The 16104-nt window shown below is 45.7% G+C and overlaps 1 protein-coding gene across 1 annotated transcript in view; it reads left to right on the top strand.

The window, feature by feature from the left end:
- The window catches only part of usp53b (ubiquitin specific peptidase 53b), a gene marked incomplete at its 3' end in the record, with an annotated part of 54400 nt that overhangs the window by 15086 nt on the left and 23210 nt on the right, over positions 1-16104 (top strand). Inside the window, exons 5-9 of the mRNA XM_084155713.1 lie at positions 6786-6932; positions 8650-8799; positions 9700-9868; positions 12450-12557; positions 12936-13058. Of these exons, the coding sequence (XP_084011839.1) occupies positions 6786-6932; positions 8650-8799; positions 9700-9868; positions 12450-12557; positions 12936-13058 (697 nt within the window). The remainder of the gene's footprint in view (positions 1-6785; positions 6933-8649; positions 8800-9699; positions 9869-12449; positions 12558-12935; positions 13059-16104) is intronic.

The raw sequence follows: 16104 nt of genomic DNA, 5'->3' as shown, positions 1-16104 counted from the left end.
ACTTCATAAATATTTTGAGTTACCAGTGTAATTTCTCACAAAAAGATGGCCATTGGTAGACATTCCAGCAGTACCTGATGATCCTCAAGGTCTCAAAATGGCCCCTAGAACATATCAATAGTTAAACAATAATCACACAATACAGAGGATCTTTAAGAAAATATATAGACAATTTTATTCACAGAAACTGTTGTCAAACAACTGATGCAAGGGCTTGAGGAAGAGTTGTAATGGGAATGGTTTGCTTATGCTGTCAACCTTGCGAATGCAAAATAATCATAAAACAGTGACACACAACAGCAATTATTCTTTCTTCATTACTACTGATATGTGATTGAGGTAGAAATGTTACATGTATGATTTGCAGGTAGAAATGTTACATGTATAAAATTAGCGGAAGAAGGGCAGTCAATCACGCCCAAATGGACCAAGAACTTAATCACGCAGTTGACCAAATTACACAAGGTTCTAGTTCTGGGTTAGCTGACTGTCTAAAGGAGTGACTGCAATCCACACTTTGGTTTTGGTAGAAAAGTCACTTCCAAATAACACATATGTTAGCATTTTCGTTAACAGTGTGACTGTTTTATAATAATTTTCAATATATTTTCTTAAAGGTCCTCTGTGTTGTTTGTTTATTGTTGAACCATTGATATATTCTAGGGGCCATTTTGAGACCTTAAGGAGGTACTGCTAGAATATCTACCAAAGGCATGTCCTGTGATAAATTACACTGGTCACTCAAAACATGTATAAAGTATTTATAAACTATCCAGTACCAGTCAAAGGTTTGGACACACCTACTCATTCCAGGGTTTTTCTTTATTATTCATATTTTCTACATTGTAGAATATTAGTGAAGACATAAAAACTATGAAATAACACATATGGAATCATGTAGTAACTTTGGTGAGTGTGATGGAAAGGAGTCAGGTGCAGGAGGGTAATCACCGAATACAGAGTTTATTCCTTCGTTACACAAAATATGCTGGAATAGCGACAAACGAAACAGGCACAGGGGAAACTATCTACCCTGGCAATACACTGTAACGGTATCTCCAACAATACATAGGCACAGGGGAAATATCTACCCTGGCAACAAAAATGGTACGAGTAGCTCCACCGAGCTCCACTACTCTCAAATACAAACAATCACCCACAAGGACAAGGGGGCAGAGGGAACACTTATACAAGGACTAATGAGGGATTAGAACCAGGTGTATGTGATTGACAAGACAAGACAAATGTGATGATAATTGGGGCGGCAGTGGTTAGTAAGCCGGTAACGACGAACGCCGAAGCCTGCCCGAACAAGGAGGGGAGGCAGCCTCGGCGGAAGTCGTGACAATACCCCCCCCCCCCCCCTTGACGTGCAGCTCCAGCAGCGCACCGACCCCGGCCTCGGGGACGGCCAGGAGGACGCGGAGCAGGGCGAGCCAGATGGCGACGGTGAAAATCCCGCAACAGTGAGGGATCGAGGATATCCCTCACCGTACCCTTCCCACTCCACGAGGTACTGAAGGCCCCCCACACGACGCCTCGAATCCAGGATGGCACGGACAGAGTACGCCGGGGCCCCCTCGATGTCCAGAGGACGTGGAGGAACCTCCCGCACCTCAGACTCCTGGAGCGGACCAACCACCACCGGCCTGAGGAGAGACACATGAAACGAGGGGTTAATACGGTAATCAGGGGGAAGTAATAACCTATACGTGACCTCGTTGATTCTCCTCAGGACTTTGAACGGCCCCACAAACCGTGGGCTCAGCTTCCGACAGGGCTGGCGGAGGGGCAGATTCCAGGTCGAGAGCCAGACCCGATCCCCCGGTACGAAGACCGGGGACTCACTGCGGTGTCGGTCAGCGTTGGCCTTCTGACGACGCACGCCGAAACCAGTCATTCACCGCAGGAGCCTCGGTCTTGCTCTGGTGCCACGGTGCCAGAACCGGTTGGTAACCTAAAACACATTAGAATGGTGTTAGGTTAGTAGAGGAGTGGCGGAGAGAGTTCTGGGCATATTCTGCCCATGGCAAGAATACCGACCACTCCCCCGGCCGGTCCTGGCAGTAGGACCGCAGGAACCTACCCACATCCTGATTTACCCGTTCCACCTGCCCATTTGACTCTGGGTGGAACCCAGAGGTCAGGCTGACCGAGACCCCCAGATGTTCCATGAACGCCTTCCAAACCTTGGGGACCTCGGTCGGACACTATATCCTCTGGCACCCCGTAGTGCCGGAAGACGTGAGTGAACAGGGCCTTCGCAGTCTGCAGGGCCGTGGGGAGACTGGGCAGAGGAAGGAGGCGGCAGGACTTGGAAAAGCGGTCCACAGCGACTAGGATGGTAGTGTTACCTTGGGAGAGGGGAAGATCAGTCAGGAAATCAATACTAAGGTGAGACCATGGTCGTTGTGGAACTGGTAAAGGTTGTAACTTACCCGTTGAAAGGTGCCTAGGTGCCTTACTCTGGGTGCACACCAAGCAGGAGGAGACGTACACCCTCACGTCCTTAGCCAAGGTAGGCCACCAGTACTTTCCGATCAAGCAATGCACTGTACGACCAATACCTGGGTGACCAGAGGAGGGTGAAGTGTGTGCCCAGAAGATCAGACGATCACAGATAAGAGCAGGCACGTACCGCAGCCCAGCTGGACACTGAGGTGGGGATGGATCTGTGCGTAATGCCTGCTCTATATCCGCGTCCATCGCCCATATTACCGGCGCCACAATGTAGGAGGCCGGGAGAATGGGGGTGTTGTCTCTGGGCCTCTCCTCTGTGTCATACAGCCGGGACAGTGCGTCTGCCTTCACGTTCTTCGTACCCGGAATGTATGATAGTGTAAAATCAAACCGGGTGAAGAATAGGGCCCACCTGGCCTGGCGAGGATTCAGCATCCTTGCTGCCCGGATGTACTCCAGGTTACGGTGGTCCGTCCAGACGAGGAAAGGGTGTTTCGCCCCTTCGAGCCAATGCCTCCACACGGTCAAAGCTCGGACAACAGCCAACAGCTCCCGATCACCAACGTCGTAGTTCTGCTCTGCCGGGCTGAGCTTCTTAGAGAAGAAGGCACAGGGGCGGAGCTTGGGTGGCGTGCCCGAGAGTTGGGACAGGACAGTGCCAATCCCTACCTCGGATGCATCCACCTCCACTACGAACGGTAGTGATGGATCGGGGTGGGCCAGTACCAGGGCTGAGGTGAACAGACCCCGCAGTCTCCTGAAGGCCAGGTCAGCCTCAGCAGACCAGCGGAGCCGGGACGGCCCACCCTTCAACAGGGATGTAATGGGAGCTGCGACCTTGCCAAAGCCCTGGATAAACCTCCAATAGTAGTTGGCAAAGCCAAGGAAGCGCTGCACCTCCTTTACCGTGGTTGGAGTCGGCCAATTACGCACAGTTGAAATGTGATCTCCCTCCATCTCCACACCTGAGGTGGTAATGCGGTATCCGAGGAAGGAGACGGACTGCTGAAAAACATACACTTCTCTGCATTTGCATAAAGGTAATTTTCCAACAGTCGGGCCAGCACTTTGCGCACCAGGGACACATGCTCGGCGCGTAGCGGAATACACCAGGATGTCATCGATGTAGACCACCACACCGCGACCAAGCATGTCCCGAAACACCTTGTTCACAAAGGACTGGAAGACGGATGGAGCATTTATCAAACCGTAGGGCATCACCAGGTATTCATAATGCCCCGTGGTTGTGCTGAATGCTGTCTTCCACTCATCCCATTCCCGAACACGCACCAGGTTGTATGCACTCCTGAGATCTAGCTTAGTGAAGAAGCGCACCCCATGCATTGATTCAATCACTGAAGGAATGAGGGGAGAGGATAACTAAATCTAATCGTCTCCTTGTTCAGTGATCTATAAATGCACGGGCGCAGACCGCTGTCTTTCTTCTTCACAAAGAAGAAACTCGAGGAGGCGGGTGAAGTGGAGGGACGTATATACCCCTGGCCCAGGGACTCGGTGACGTATGTTTCCATAGCCTCCGTTTCAGCCTGCGACAGGGGGTACACATGACAGCGTACAGCGTCTACCCAAAGGTTTATCGCGCAATCCCCCGCCCGATGAGGTGGTAATTTAGTTGCACGCGTCTTGGAAAACGCGTGCGCCAAACCGAGGTATTCGGGGGGAATGCGCACGGTGGAGGTACCGTCTGGACTTTCCACCGTGGTTGCACCAACGGAAACACCTAGACACCTATCCTGACACTCTTGCGACCACCCTGTGAGAGCCCTCTGCGGCCATGAGAAGGTGGGGTTTTGGAGTGCTAGCCAAGGGATACCTAATACCACAGGGAAAGCAGGAGACTCAATAATTGAAAAAATAACATGCTCACAATGTGTCTCCTGGGTGATCATGGTGACTGGTATAGTGACTTCCGTAACAAATCCGGACCCTAATGGTCGACTATCAAGTGCTCTGATGGGGAGTGGAATGGATAGGGGAACCAATTAAATGCCTTGACGGCGTGCGAATGCCCTGTCCATAAAGTTCCCAGCTGCGCCTGAGTCGACTAGCACCTTACACTGGGGAACTACCATGTGATCGGGAAAGTGGATAGGTAGGGTACAATACGCAGCAGAGGGCTCTGAACCAGGGTGGGTGATTCTGTGATGAGTGTGATGGAAAGGAGTCAGGCGCAGGAGGGTAATCACCAAATACAGAGTTTATTCCTTCGTTGCAGAAAATACGCTGGAATAGCGACAAACGAAACAGGCACAGGGGAAACTATCTACCCTGGCAATACACTGTAACAGTATCTCCAACAATACATAGGCACAGGGGAAATATCTACCCTGGCAACAAAAATGGTACGAGTAGCTCCACCGAGCTACACTACTCTCACATACAAACAATCACCCACAAGGACAAGGGGGCAGAGAGAACACTTATACAAGGACTAATGAGGGGATTAGAACCAGGTGTGTGTGATTGACAAGACAAGATAAATGTGATGATAATTGGGGCGGCAGTGGTTAGTAAGCCGGTGACGACGAACGCCGAAGCCTGCCCGAACAAGGAGGGGAGGTAGCCTCGGCGGAAGTCGTGACAGTAACCAAAAAAAGTGTTTTAACAAATCAAAATATATTTAATATTTAAGTAGCCACCTTTTGCCTTGATGACAGCTTTGCACACTCTTGGCATTCTCTCAACCAGCTTCATGAGGTAGTCACCTGGAATGCATTTCAATTAACAGGTGTGCCTTGTAAAAAGTTAATTTGTGGAATTTATTTCCTTCTTAATGCGTTTGAGCCCATCAGTTGTGTTTTGACAAGGTAGGGGTGGTATACAGAAGATAACCCTATTTGGTAAAAGACCAAGTCCATATTATGGCAAGAAAAGCTCAAATTATCAAAGAGAAACGACAGTCCATCATTACGCTATGATGAAACTGGCTCTCATGAAAGGAAGACCCAGAGTTACCTCTGCTGCAGAGGATAAGTTCATTAGTTAACTTTTAACTGCACCTCAGATTGCAGCCCAAATAAATGCTTCACAGAGTTCAAGTAACAGACACATCTCAACATCAACTGTTCAGATGAGACTGCGTGAATCAGGCCTTCATGGTCGAATTGCTGCAAAAAAAACACTACTAAAGGACACCAATAAGAAGAAGAGATTTGCTTGTGCCAAGAAACACGAGCAATGGACATTAGACCGGTGGAAATCTGTCCTTTGATCTGATGAGTCCAAATTTGAGATTTTTGGTTCCAACCGCAGGGACTTTGTGAGATGCAGAGTAGGTGAACGGATGATCTCTGCATGTGTGGTTCCCACCGTGAAGCATAGAGGAGGAGGTGTGATGGTGTGGGGGTGCTTTGCTGGTGACACTGTTGGTGATTTATTTAGAATTCAAGGCACACTTAACCAGCATGGCTACCATAGCATTCTGCAGCGATACGCCATCCCATCCAGGTTTGCACTTAGTGGGACTATCATTTGTTTTTCAACAGGACAATGACCCAACACACCTTCAGGCTGTGTAAGGGCTATTTGACCAAGAAGGAGAGTGATGGAGTGCTGCATCAGACGACCTGGCCTCCACAATCACCCGACCTCAACCCAATTTAGATGGTTTGGGATGAGTCGGACCACAGAGTGAAGGAAAAGCAGCCAGCATTCCAGGTGAAGCTGGTTGAGAGAATGCCAAGTGTGTGCAAAGCTGTCATCAAGGCAAAGGGTGGCTACTTCGAAGAATCAAAATCGAAAATATATTTTGATTTGTTTAACACTTTTTTGGTTACTACATGATTCCATAAATGTTATTTCATAGTTTTGATGTCTTCACTATTATTCTACAATGTAGAAAATAGTAAAAAAATAAAATAAACTTGAATGAGTAGGTGTGTCCAAACTTTCGACTGGTACTGTATATAGCCCGCACTTTAGATGAGGCCACACAAAAATACTTAACTAACGATTAGTAAATGATTTATAAGGACCTATATTAAACATCTTATGAATCAATATTAAATACTTTAAAAGTTGTTTATAAATGTGTGAATCACTAGGTTACTAACATTTACAAATGTGGGAGTAAAGATTCATAAATTAAGAAACAATTTACTAATCCATTATAAATGCTTTATTACGTGGAGTTATTATAAAGCGCTACCATAGTTCTGTATATATTATAGTTTATGATTCCCATAAGATGCAACATGTTTCATGGCAAAGTTGACCAGGTTTCTGGAATAAAATACATAGATTTATATATAGATTTCTGTTTTTAATTATCTCTCCTGGATGATAGTTTCTCATCTTCTTTGCAGAGCAACTGTGGCCAGAGCATCAAGATCCGTCGGGTTCTCATGAACTGCCCAGAGATCGTCACCATTGGCTTTGTGTGGGACGCAGAGCAGTCTGACCTTACAGAGGACGTGGTGAGGTCACTGGGTCCACATCTCAACCTCTCGGGGGTAAGAGTTAAAAATACACAATGGAAGTTTAGTCACTAATTGTTTACCTCAAATTATTTTAATAATAACAATAATAATAATAATACAGGATAAGTTAACAATAATAATAATAATAATAATAATAATAATAACAATATATATACCATTTAGCAGACTCTTTTATCCAAAGCAACTTAGTCATGCAGCAAACATTTTTGTATGGGTGGCCCCAGTATCAAGTTTCAGGAGTAGACCCAGATGCAGACAGTGTCGAAGTAACAGAAGTTTATTACAAAAACAGAGGGCAGGCAAACGACAGGTCAGGGGAAGTTTGCAGGCAAAAGTTCAGTAATCCAGATCAGAGTCCAAAGGGTACAGAACGGCAGGCAGTCTCAGGGTCAGGGCAGGCAGAATGGTCAAAACCGGGAAAACTAGAAAACAGGAACTTGAGAAAGCCAGGACAAGGGGAAAAATGCTGGTAGTCTTGACGAAACAAAACGAACTGGCATCAGACAAACAGAGAACACAGGTATAAATACACTGGGGATAATGGGGAAGATGGGCGACACCTGGAGGGGGGTGGAGACAATCACAAAGATAGGTGAAACAGATCAGGGTGTGACACCCAGTGCAAAATTTGAACCCACAATCCTGGGCATTGCAAGCACCATGATCTACCAACTGACCCACACAGCACCCCAATCCCATTCAACCACACAATGCTTCATTTTACAATATTTTTTACTGTTACAATATAAGCTTTTTCTCAATTATGTAATTTCTGCACAATATTTTATTCCATTTAGTGGACCCTTTTGGTTTCAAAAGCACCCCCAGAGGCAAATCTTCAGTATATTATCTTTAAAAGCTCAATCTGTAAGATTTTCAGTTTCTCATTTTAACTGCTAAAATAAAGTAGCTAAGTCTCCATTTTGAGGACTGCAACTTTAAAATTCAGATCTTATCGTATCATGAAAGAAAACAAAAAACACCAAATCAAATATTTGCATATATGTGAGATATTACTAAATTGCTTGTTTTCAACATATGATAACAAGAGATAAACAAATCAGGAAAAGCTGACAGCAGTTTCTGTGTAACTACAATGTTGTTACTACAGTTATTACTGTGTAATTACAGGTATTGGGGCAACTTTAGGTGTAGTGTTTTAACAGGTATAACAGATGTAAGTTATATGTTACAATGTGTGCCTACACTATAATTACACTGCCTGCACCTGCCTATGTAAGTACCATGTAAATACATACTGTAGGTGTTAGGGACACTTATTGTAAAACGTGACCTTGATATTATTCGTACATCCGAGAATTGATTCATGCCACAATCAGGTATAACAATTGTTAGTAGTATGTAGCAATATGTAATGGAAATTACACTGTACCTGCCTTTGTAACTACCATGTAAATGCATAGGTATTAAGGACACATATTGTAAAGTATGATCAAAGAACAAAAGTATGAACACACTCCAAATGTGAAATAGCTCACACACAGAGAGACAACATGATTGTCCACTGTTTATGTTCACATTCCAGACTGACTAAATCCTATCCAGGTGTTGTGAGATCTGGCAGGCGTCTGTAAAGTAGTCAGACTGGATAGCTGTATTAGGGTTGCTTGTTTGAAGATTCCTATCCTAATTGATCATCTGTATGTATGTCATTGTTCATGTATGCCATCTTTCATGTATGTCCTATTTCATGTATGTCGTATTTCAGCTGTTCAACCGGGTCACTGATGAGAACGCCAAAAGGAGTGAATTACATCTCGTGGGAATGATCTGTTTCTCCAGCAAACATTACTCTGCATTCGCTTATCACACCAAGTCCTCAAAATGGGTCTTCTTTGATGACGCCACCGTGAAAGAGGTGAGTGTCCAAATGAATGTGTTGGTGTCTGTTTGAAAAAGGAATGTTTCAATTTAATTTAGAAAAATGCTTCTAATATCTTATAGGTTATCTGTGCAGATGTTGCAGAAGTCATGTCAAAAGTGAAAAACTTTGAAAACAACCTCAAAATGGTCCTTATGTTGAGAATAATCCCAGGCCATCAATTCAGTAGATCTAGCCACATCAAATGAATGGGAAAGATAAGGACCAAATCATTTCCAGATCTTATTCAGTGCTTATCTTTTCCATTCATTTGGTGTTGGCATACAGATAGATTGACACAATCAAAGGCATGGGATATGGATTCATCTTGACGTTGGACTATATTTTAGGTTAAAAAACATCGAACAAATGTTGATTTTGGAGTATAATGTCCCTTTAACATTGCAGACCGGTAAATATAATCTGTGTTTAATGAATAAAAGAAAGTGGGTTATTATTACTCAATATTACTCCTTTGACAGGAGCCGTAAAAGCATTGTTTTCCTTTTAACAGCTGGGCTATCCTTTGAGCTCAGCAATCAACTAAAGGCTCTCCCAAGAGCTCTGCCAAATTGTAATGATGAAACATGAAAGCAAAATGGAGAGGTTCACAAAAGATGGAAGCCATTTTAACATCTTACTTGAACTATCCATCGTTAAGCTGACAGTTATGCAAGGTCTATGCCTCACCATCAAAAACACAACACTAGACCATTTGGAATCACCACACACATAGAAAGACACAGTAAATTCTCTCTACTTCACATATATGAAGAAAATAAAAACGTCATGTATGTCAACATAGTAGTTGCTATTCTTTAGCGTTTAGTCTCAAACATGTCAGTCACACATTAAAACATTATTTTCACTTTTATGTTCTTTCTATGTTCTTCTTAGATCGGATCCAAGTGGAAAGACGTGGCCTCTAAATGCATCCGGGGACATTTCCAGCCACTGCTCCTGTTCTACACTAACCTGGAGGGGACCCCAGTCTCCAGCGAGGACGCGCCCAGACAAACAACCATGTGTCCCCGCTTCAAGGCTCACGTCAACGGGGAAGTGCCAGGTAAGACGAAACCTTAACAGTTGGTTTACATGTGTGTCACAATGAGGCGTCACAAAAACAGTTTATTTTTAGCTGCTACACTGGACTTGTTACTTTTGCCATCGTGAGCAGAGTGTGAGCCACTTTATAAAGAGTTTTTGGCCGTGAGCCACACTTCAAATTCTTGAAAATAGAACCAGAGCATAATTTTATGCTAAGTTTTGTAGGTTCTAGGTTATATTGAAACGAATGATAGCGTCTCACGCTCAGCAAAAATTAAGTGTCCAGTATATCAGACCTTTAACGGGAGGTGTGGGGCAGGGTAGGTTAGGTTAGGGTCGCTAGACATTCACTTAACTTTTTCAGTCACTACCGCCTGGTGCAAAAATGTTGGTAACACTTTACTTAAGGCATTTAGGTAGAATGCATTATGATGTGATCATAAGGCATTGTAAGACTTTGTTTCACAGTCGTCCTGCGGCTAGATCACTGTCTTTCCACAATGTCCTTGCCCATACACAAGGTTCTATCTGAATCACACATCCAACACCAACAACCCAGCAACAATACATTTCCCCTCAAATATTGTACCTGTGGAAAGAGAATATGTACAACCCATGCTTCCACTACATGCGTAATACAGAGGCCTACAGTACACAACTAACACTGCCATCTCTTTGAGAAAAAAAACATAATTTCAATGTGATCGCGCCTGACATTGTTTTTAAAACCACTCCCCAGGCGGAGCGATGGGGATTGGGATTTTCCGCCCTTGTCGTGTGCAGAGTTGAACTTGATATGAGGACGATGCCTCTGTGGCATGCAGATTACCGCCCACGCCTGCCTCCCTGCCTAATCCCTGCTCTCCCTGCTATCCCTGCTCCCTGGGTCAAGTGCGCTTGGTAGCTTTCACTCCCTCCCGTGATCTCCCATCCCGCGTTTGTTCCCATTCTAATATGCACTTGCTTTCGGAAATGGTGCCCTGCTCTTTGAAATGGACCGTTTAGCCTGGGCGTCGTATCCGGTCACCTCTTTTGAAATGGGATTTGATTTGCATTATTATGTGGATAATCGTAAGTAATTAAAGTGTTGTGTTGCGTTATTGTTTGATGTAGATTATTGGGCAGTTTTGGCTGGATTATCAACAGTTTTTTTTAGGCATTGTTAACCTGCTTTAGCAGTGCTCTTGTCTGAGAATAACCTTTTCCCGATTTGGAGATTTTCTGGTCAGAGAAATGTAACTTGTGGGCTTGCCCCAGACTGCTCAGAGCATAAATACTTGTTTCATGTTGAAATCCAATCGAATATAAATACATTGTTACCATGCCATATTTGGCTAATTATATAAAGTAAACAATGAGTGCAATTTTTCATTCATATTGCTGCACCTGTGAGCAAGTGAAAATCAAAAGGTGGACTACTAATCACCATGCCGACAGATAAAAGTACTTTATTTTGGCCTTGCATGCCATTCCATTATCTAATTGAATCCTGGTTAACTGGCAAATACTCCTCACTGGTTGCCCTATATACTGTATAGTCACATATGACTACTGATTGGGATGAAGAGGAGTTGGTATGGTGTAACACTGGTTAGGCGTCCAAATAATCTACCTTTCTCCTGAAGTGTACACTCCCAAAGTGGACGCTCCTCCCCATGCATTTAAAAGCATGATCTAAAATGCATATTCAATAATTTACTTAATTGTGCATGTGGGTTGATTCCAAAAGAAAGAAAATCCTTTGAGAGCCTAATTCCAATAGGAATCAGCTATCAGTCTGGACCCCACAAGAAAGCATTTTGCGGGCCTGATATGGCTCATGAGCCATGGGTTTGAGACCCCTGGGTTAAAGGGAGTTTCCACCGTATTCTTTGCACCAGTCTTTTCCTTTTAAATCCGTGAAGGCAAGTGAACATGTGTACACACAAGGCAGCAGGGTAGAGAATTGGGACGCAAACATGGGCTGGCTAAATGCTACCAAAAATGTAGTAAATTCATGCCAGACTGGGCCAGTTGCTGTTTTAGTGAGGCGGAACACCTTGGCAAGGAGAGACACACAGGTTTGTGACAGGTCAACTACTGAGCTGGGTCATGTCATGTGTCATAAAAAACAACAAATGGAGCAGACAACACTTGTGGAAAAAGTGCAATTTTATTATAACCTTTTTTTAAATGCGTTGTCCAATGTTGCATTTTAGCTTACAGCAGTTGTGGCCAACTCTCCTCCTGTGCAGTTGGCCACCACTGCAGGATTTTATTATAGCCCTACTTTAACATACTTTATTCTGCTGACCGTTGAGAAACTCAATCAGCTGGGTTAGTGTAGGGCTGGAACAAAGGCCTTCATACACGTAGGTTGCGTTCAAGACCAACTGCATTGCAAATGTTGCATTGCTAAAACAAATGGTTGTGTGCCACGTAATTGACTGTGCAGTTAAGCATCAGATTGCGATATCATATGATGTGGATAGCTGACATGTTAAACACCCATCCAAGCGTTCTGAGATCTGGCATGCATCTGCAATGTAGTCAGCCTGGAACGTGGCCATTAGCTCTCACTTCATCTCACTGAATGCCTGTCTGATGTTCTGCTTCTGCAGCAGGGATGAAGAAGCTGGATGCCGTCCGGGAGAATGCAGGCCCACTCCACTCCAACCAGCCCTATAAGCAGATGCTACCTCCACCCTCCACCTCAGGCTACAAAAGAGGTATGATCCGGGTCGATGCCAGTAGGCACAGAACAGTAGAAAATGATTTGAAGCATATTGAACCTCATTTTCGTTTTCCATTTCAAAACGTTTCAAAACGTTGTACTTCGGGGTGCCCTGCAGAACATAATTTTTCTAAGGCAAGGCCCCTTTGGCCTTAGATGAAATATGTCGGGGCCCCAAGGCCAAATGCAAATTGGCAGAGGAAGACATAACAGCAGTGTTGTTAAAAAATTTTTGTGTTATACTCAATGATTTTAAATGCATTGTATCCACAATGTGTGGTTGAATTGTGTTTTTAAATTGTAAAATAAATCAAATCAAATCAAATGAGAATGTGTTGTAACTCATGTGTTATCCCAATCCCGATATCCCTAGTGAAAGGCCCACCTGGTAGTCCCAACAAATTCCGGGATCCTTCCAAGGAGACTTCCCAGAGAGTTGTAGAAGGGATAAAGAAGGAGGCCGAAAGAGGGCATCGAAAACCAGATCCACACAAAGGTAACGTGCACTACAGTGATTGTTGTACTCATAAGGTAACATTTTACTGTACTGTGAGGGGTACCTTGAAAAACAATGATGAGCGCTGATGACATGCATAAGAACCAGTATATTGTGTCCATCGTCTCTTTGTCGAAACAGTTTTAGCTTACAGTGGCAGATAGAAATAACTTGCACAAAAATTGAAAAAACTATTCATTGAATCAGAGGCAGTTACTTGTAACTGACTACCACAACCTTAATGTTGTGTGTGATGTGTGAACTATTCAACTAACCAGTGTTGCAACCAAAGTCAATGTATACTTGACTGTGTTAACCTGAATGTAGATTAAGATTTTTCACACTGTTTATAGCCACACATAGTATTGACTATAATGTGATATGATGATGCGGTGCACTTCCAATAGATAGCCTGATGGGTCACTTGGATAATGTTTTGGTGCATTTTTTTTATAGATGTGGCCCCAAACAAAAGGACAAACTAAGGGCAGCAATGTGGAGTCAGGAAATGTTTTACAGGACTGTCCAATCTCCAAGAAAATAGCATCTGTCCTACACAGTTAAAGTTGGCTCAGGGCAAACAGAACCATGCAAGATGGAAATAATTGGTTCCAGAGTGCTTCACCACTTTCATTTTTTTTGTTTAGTTCTAATCCTAGGTTTTGTTATCTATTGTGTGACCTGCTTTTCTAAATTTTAGCTTACTGTATTATTCTTACATTTTCAGTTCAGAGGTAAGTTTTCTGATGAAGCTCAACAATGTTCGTTGCATTTTGCCAGTGTTTCCCAGAAGACCATGTGGCACGTGTCCCAAAAGTGCCCTCTCCAATCAGATTTTCCGACCCAAAATTCGACCTATGTGACGGAGTGTGAATGAAGGAGTCAGGCGCAGGAGGTAAAACACCAAAGTCCAGAGTTTATTCCGTTTACATAAATAAAACGCACCCAGCGTCAAAACGAAACTATCACAAGGGAAATATTCCACCTTGGCAATCACAACAGGAAGAGTAGCTCAACCGAGCTACTCGCTCTCACAATAAAACAATCACTCACAAAGACAAGGGGAACAGAGGGAACACTTATATACATACTAATTAGGGGAATGAGCACCAGGTGTGTGTGATTGACAAGACAAGACATGACAAGTGGAGTGATGAGAATGGGATCGGCAGTAGCTAGTAAGCCGGTGACGAAGAACGCCGAAACCTGCCCGAACAAGGAGGGGAGGCAGCCTCGGCGGAAGTCGTGACAGTACCCCCCACCTTGACGCGCGGCTCCAGCAGTGCGCCGGCCCCGGCCCCGGGGACGGCCAGGAGGACGCAGAGCAGGGCGAGTCGGATGGCGACGGTGGAAATCCCTCAACAGGGAGAGATCGAGGATGTCCCTCCTTGGGACCCAGCACCGTTCCTCCGGACCGTACCCCTACCATTCCATGAGATACTGAAGGCCCCCCACCCGAAGCCTCGAATCCAGTATGGAACGGACTGAGTACGCCGGGGCCCCCTCGATGTCCAGAGGAGGTGGAGGAACCTCCCGCACCTCAGACTCCTGGAGCGGACCAGCTACCACCGGCCTGAGGAGAGAAACATGAAACAAGTGGTTAATACAGTAATCAGGGGGAGTAACAACCTATATGTAACCTCGTTTATCCTCCTCAGGACTTTAAATGGCCCCACAAACAGCGGGCTCAGCTTCCGGCAGGGCAGGCGGAGGGGTAGATTCTGGGTCGAGAGCCAGACCCGAAAACCAGGGCCTCCCTGCGGTGCCGGTCAGCGTTCGCCTTCTGACGACGCACAGCACTCTGGAGGCGAATGTAGGCAGCGTCCCAAGACTCCTCCACGCACCAAAACCAGTCATCCACCGCAGGAGCCTCGGTCTGGACCCTTTCAACCTGCCCATTACTCTCGGGGTGAAATCCAGAGGTCAAGCTGACCGAGACCCCAGACGTTCCATGAATGCCTTCCAGACTCTAGACGTGAACTGGGGACCTCAGTCGGACACTATATCCTCTGGTACCCTGTAGTGCCAGAAGACGTGAGTAAACAGAGCCTCCGCAATTTGTAGGGCCGTGGGGAGCCCGGGCAGAGGAAGGAGGCGGCAGGACTTTGAAAGGCGATCCACAACGACCAGGATAGTGTGTTACCTTGGGAGAGGGGAAGATCAGTAAGAAAATCAATACTAAGCTGAGACCATGGTCGTTGTGGAACTGGTAAAGGTTGTAGCTTACCCGCTGGGAGGTGCCTAGGTGCCTTACTCTGGGCAAACACTGAGCAGGAAGAAACATACACCCTCACGTCCTTAGCCAAGGTAGGCCACCAGTACTTCTCGGTCAGGCAGCGCATTGTACGACTGATACCTGGATGACTAGAGGAGGGTGACGTGTGTGCCCAGTAGATCAGACGATCACAGATAGGCGCAGGCAGGTACTGCAGCCCAGCTGGACACTGCAGTGGAGATGGATCTGTGCGTAATGCCTGTGCTATATCCATGTCCATCGCCCACACTACTGGCGCCACAATGCATGAGGCCGGGAGTATGGGGGTGTTGTCTCTGTGCCTCTCCTCTGTGTCATACAGCTGAGACAGTGCGTCTGCCTTAACGTTCTTCGTACCCGGAATGTATGAGAGTGTGAAATCAAAACGGGTGAAGAAGAGGGCCCACCTGGCCTGGCGAGGATTCAGCCTCCTCGCTGCCCGAATGTACTCCAGGTTACGGTGGTCTGTCCAGACGAGGAAAGGGTGTTTCGCCCCTTCGAGCCAATGCCTCCACACCGTCAAAGCTCGGACAACAACCAGCAGCTCCCGATCACCAACGTCGTAGTTCTGCTCCGCCGAGCTGAGCTTCTTCGAAAAGAAGGCACAGGGGCGGAGCTTGGGTGGCGTGCCCGAGCGTTGGGATAAGACAGCGCCTATCCCTACCTCGGACGCATCCACCTCCACTACGAACGGTAGTGATGGATCGGGGTGAGCCAGTACCGGGGCTGAGGTGAACAGACCTCAGCAGACCAGCGGAGCCGGGACGGCCCACCCTTCAACAAGGAGGTATT

Source organism: Coregonus lavaretus (assembly GCF_964263955.1).
Source record: "Coregonus lavaretus genome assembly, chromosome: 38".
NCBI classification, from domain to species: domain Eukaryota; kingdom Metazoa; phylum Chordata; class Actinopteri; order Salmoniformes; family Salmonidae; genus Coregonus; species Coregonus lavaretus.
The sequence above is the reverse complement of the archived record's forward strand: the minus strand, read 5'-3'. Positions and strand labels throughout refer to the sequence as shown.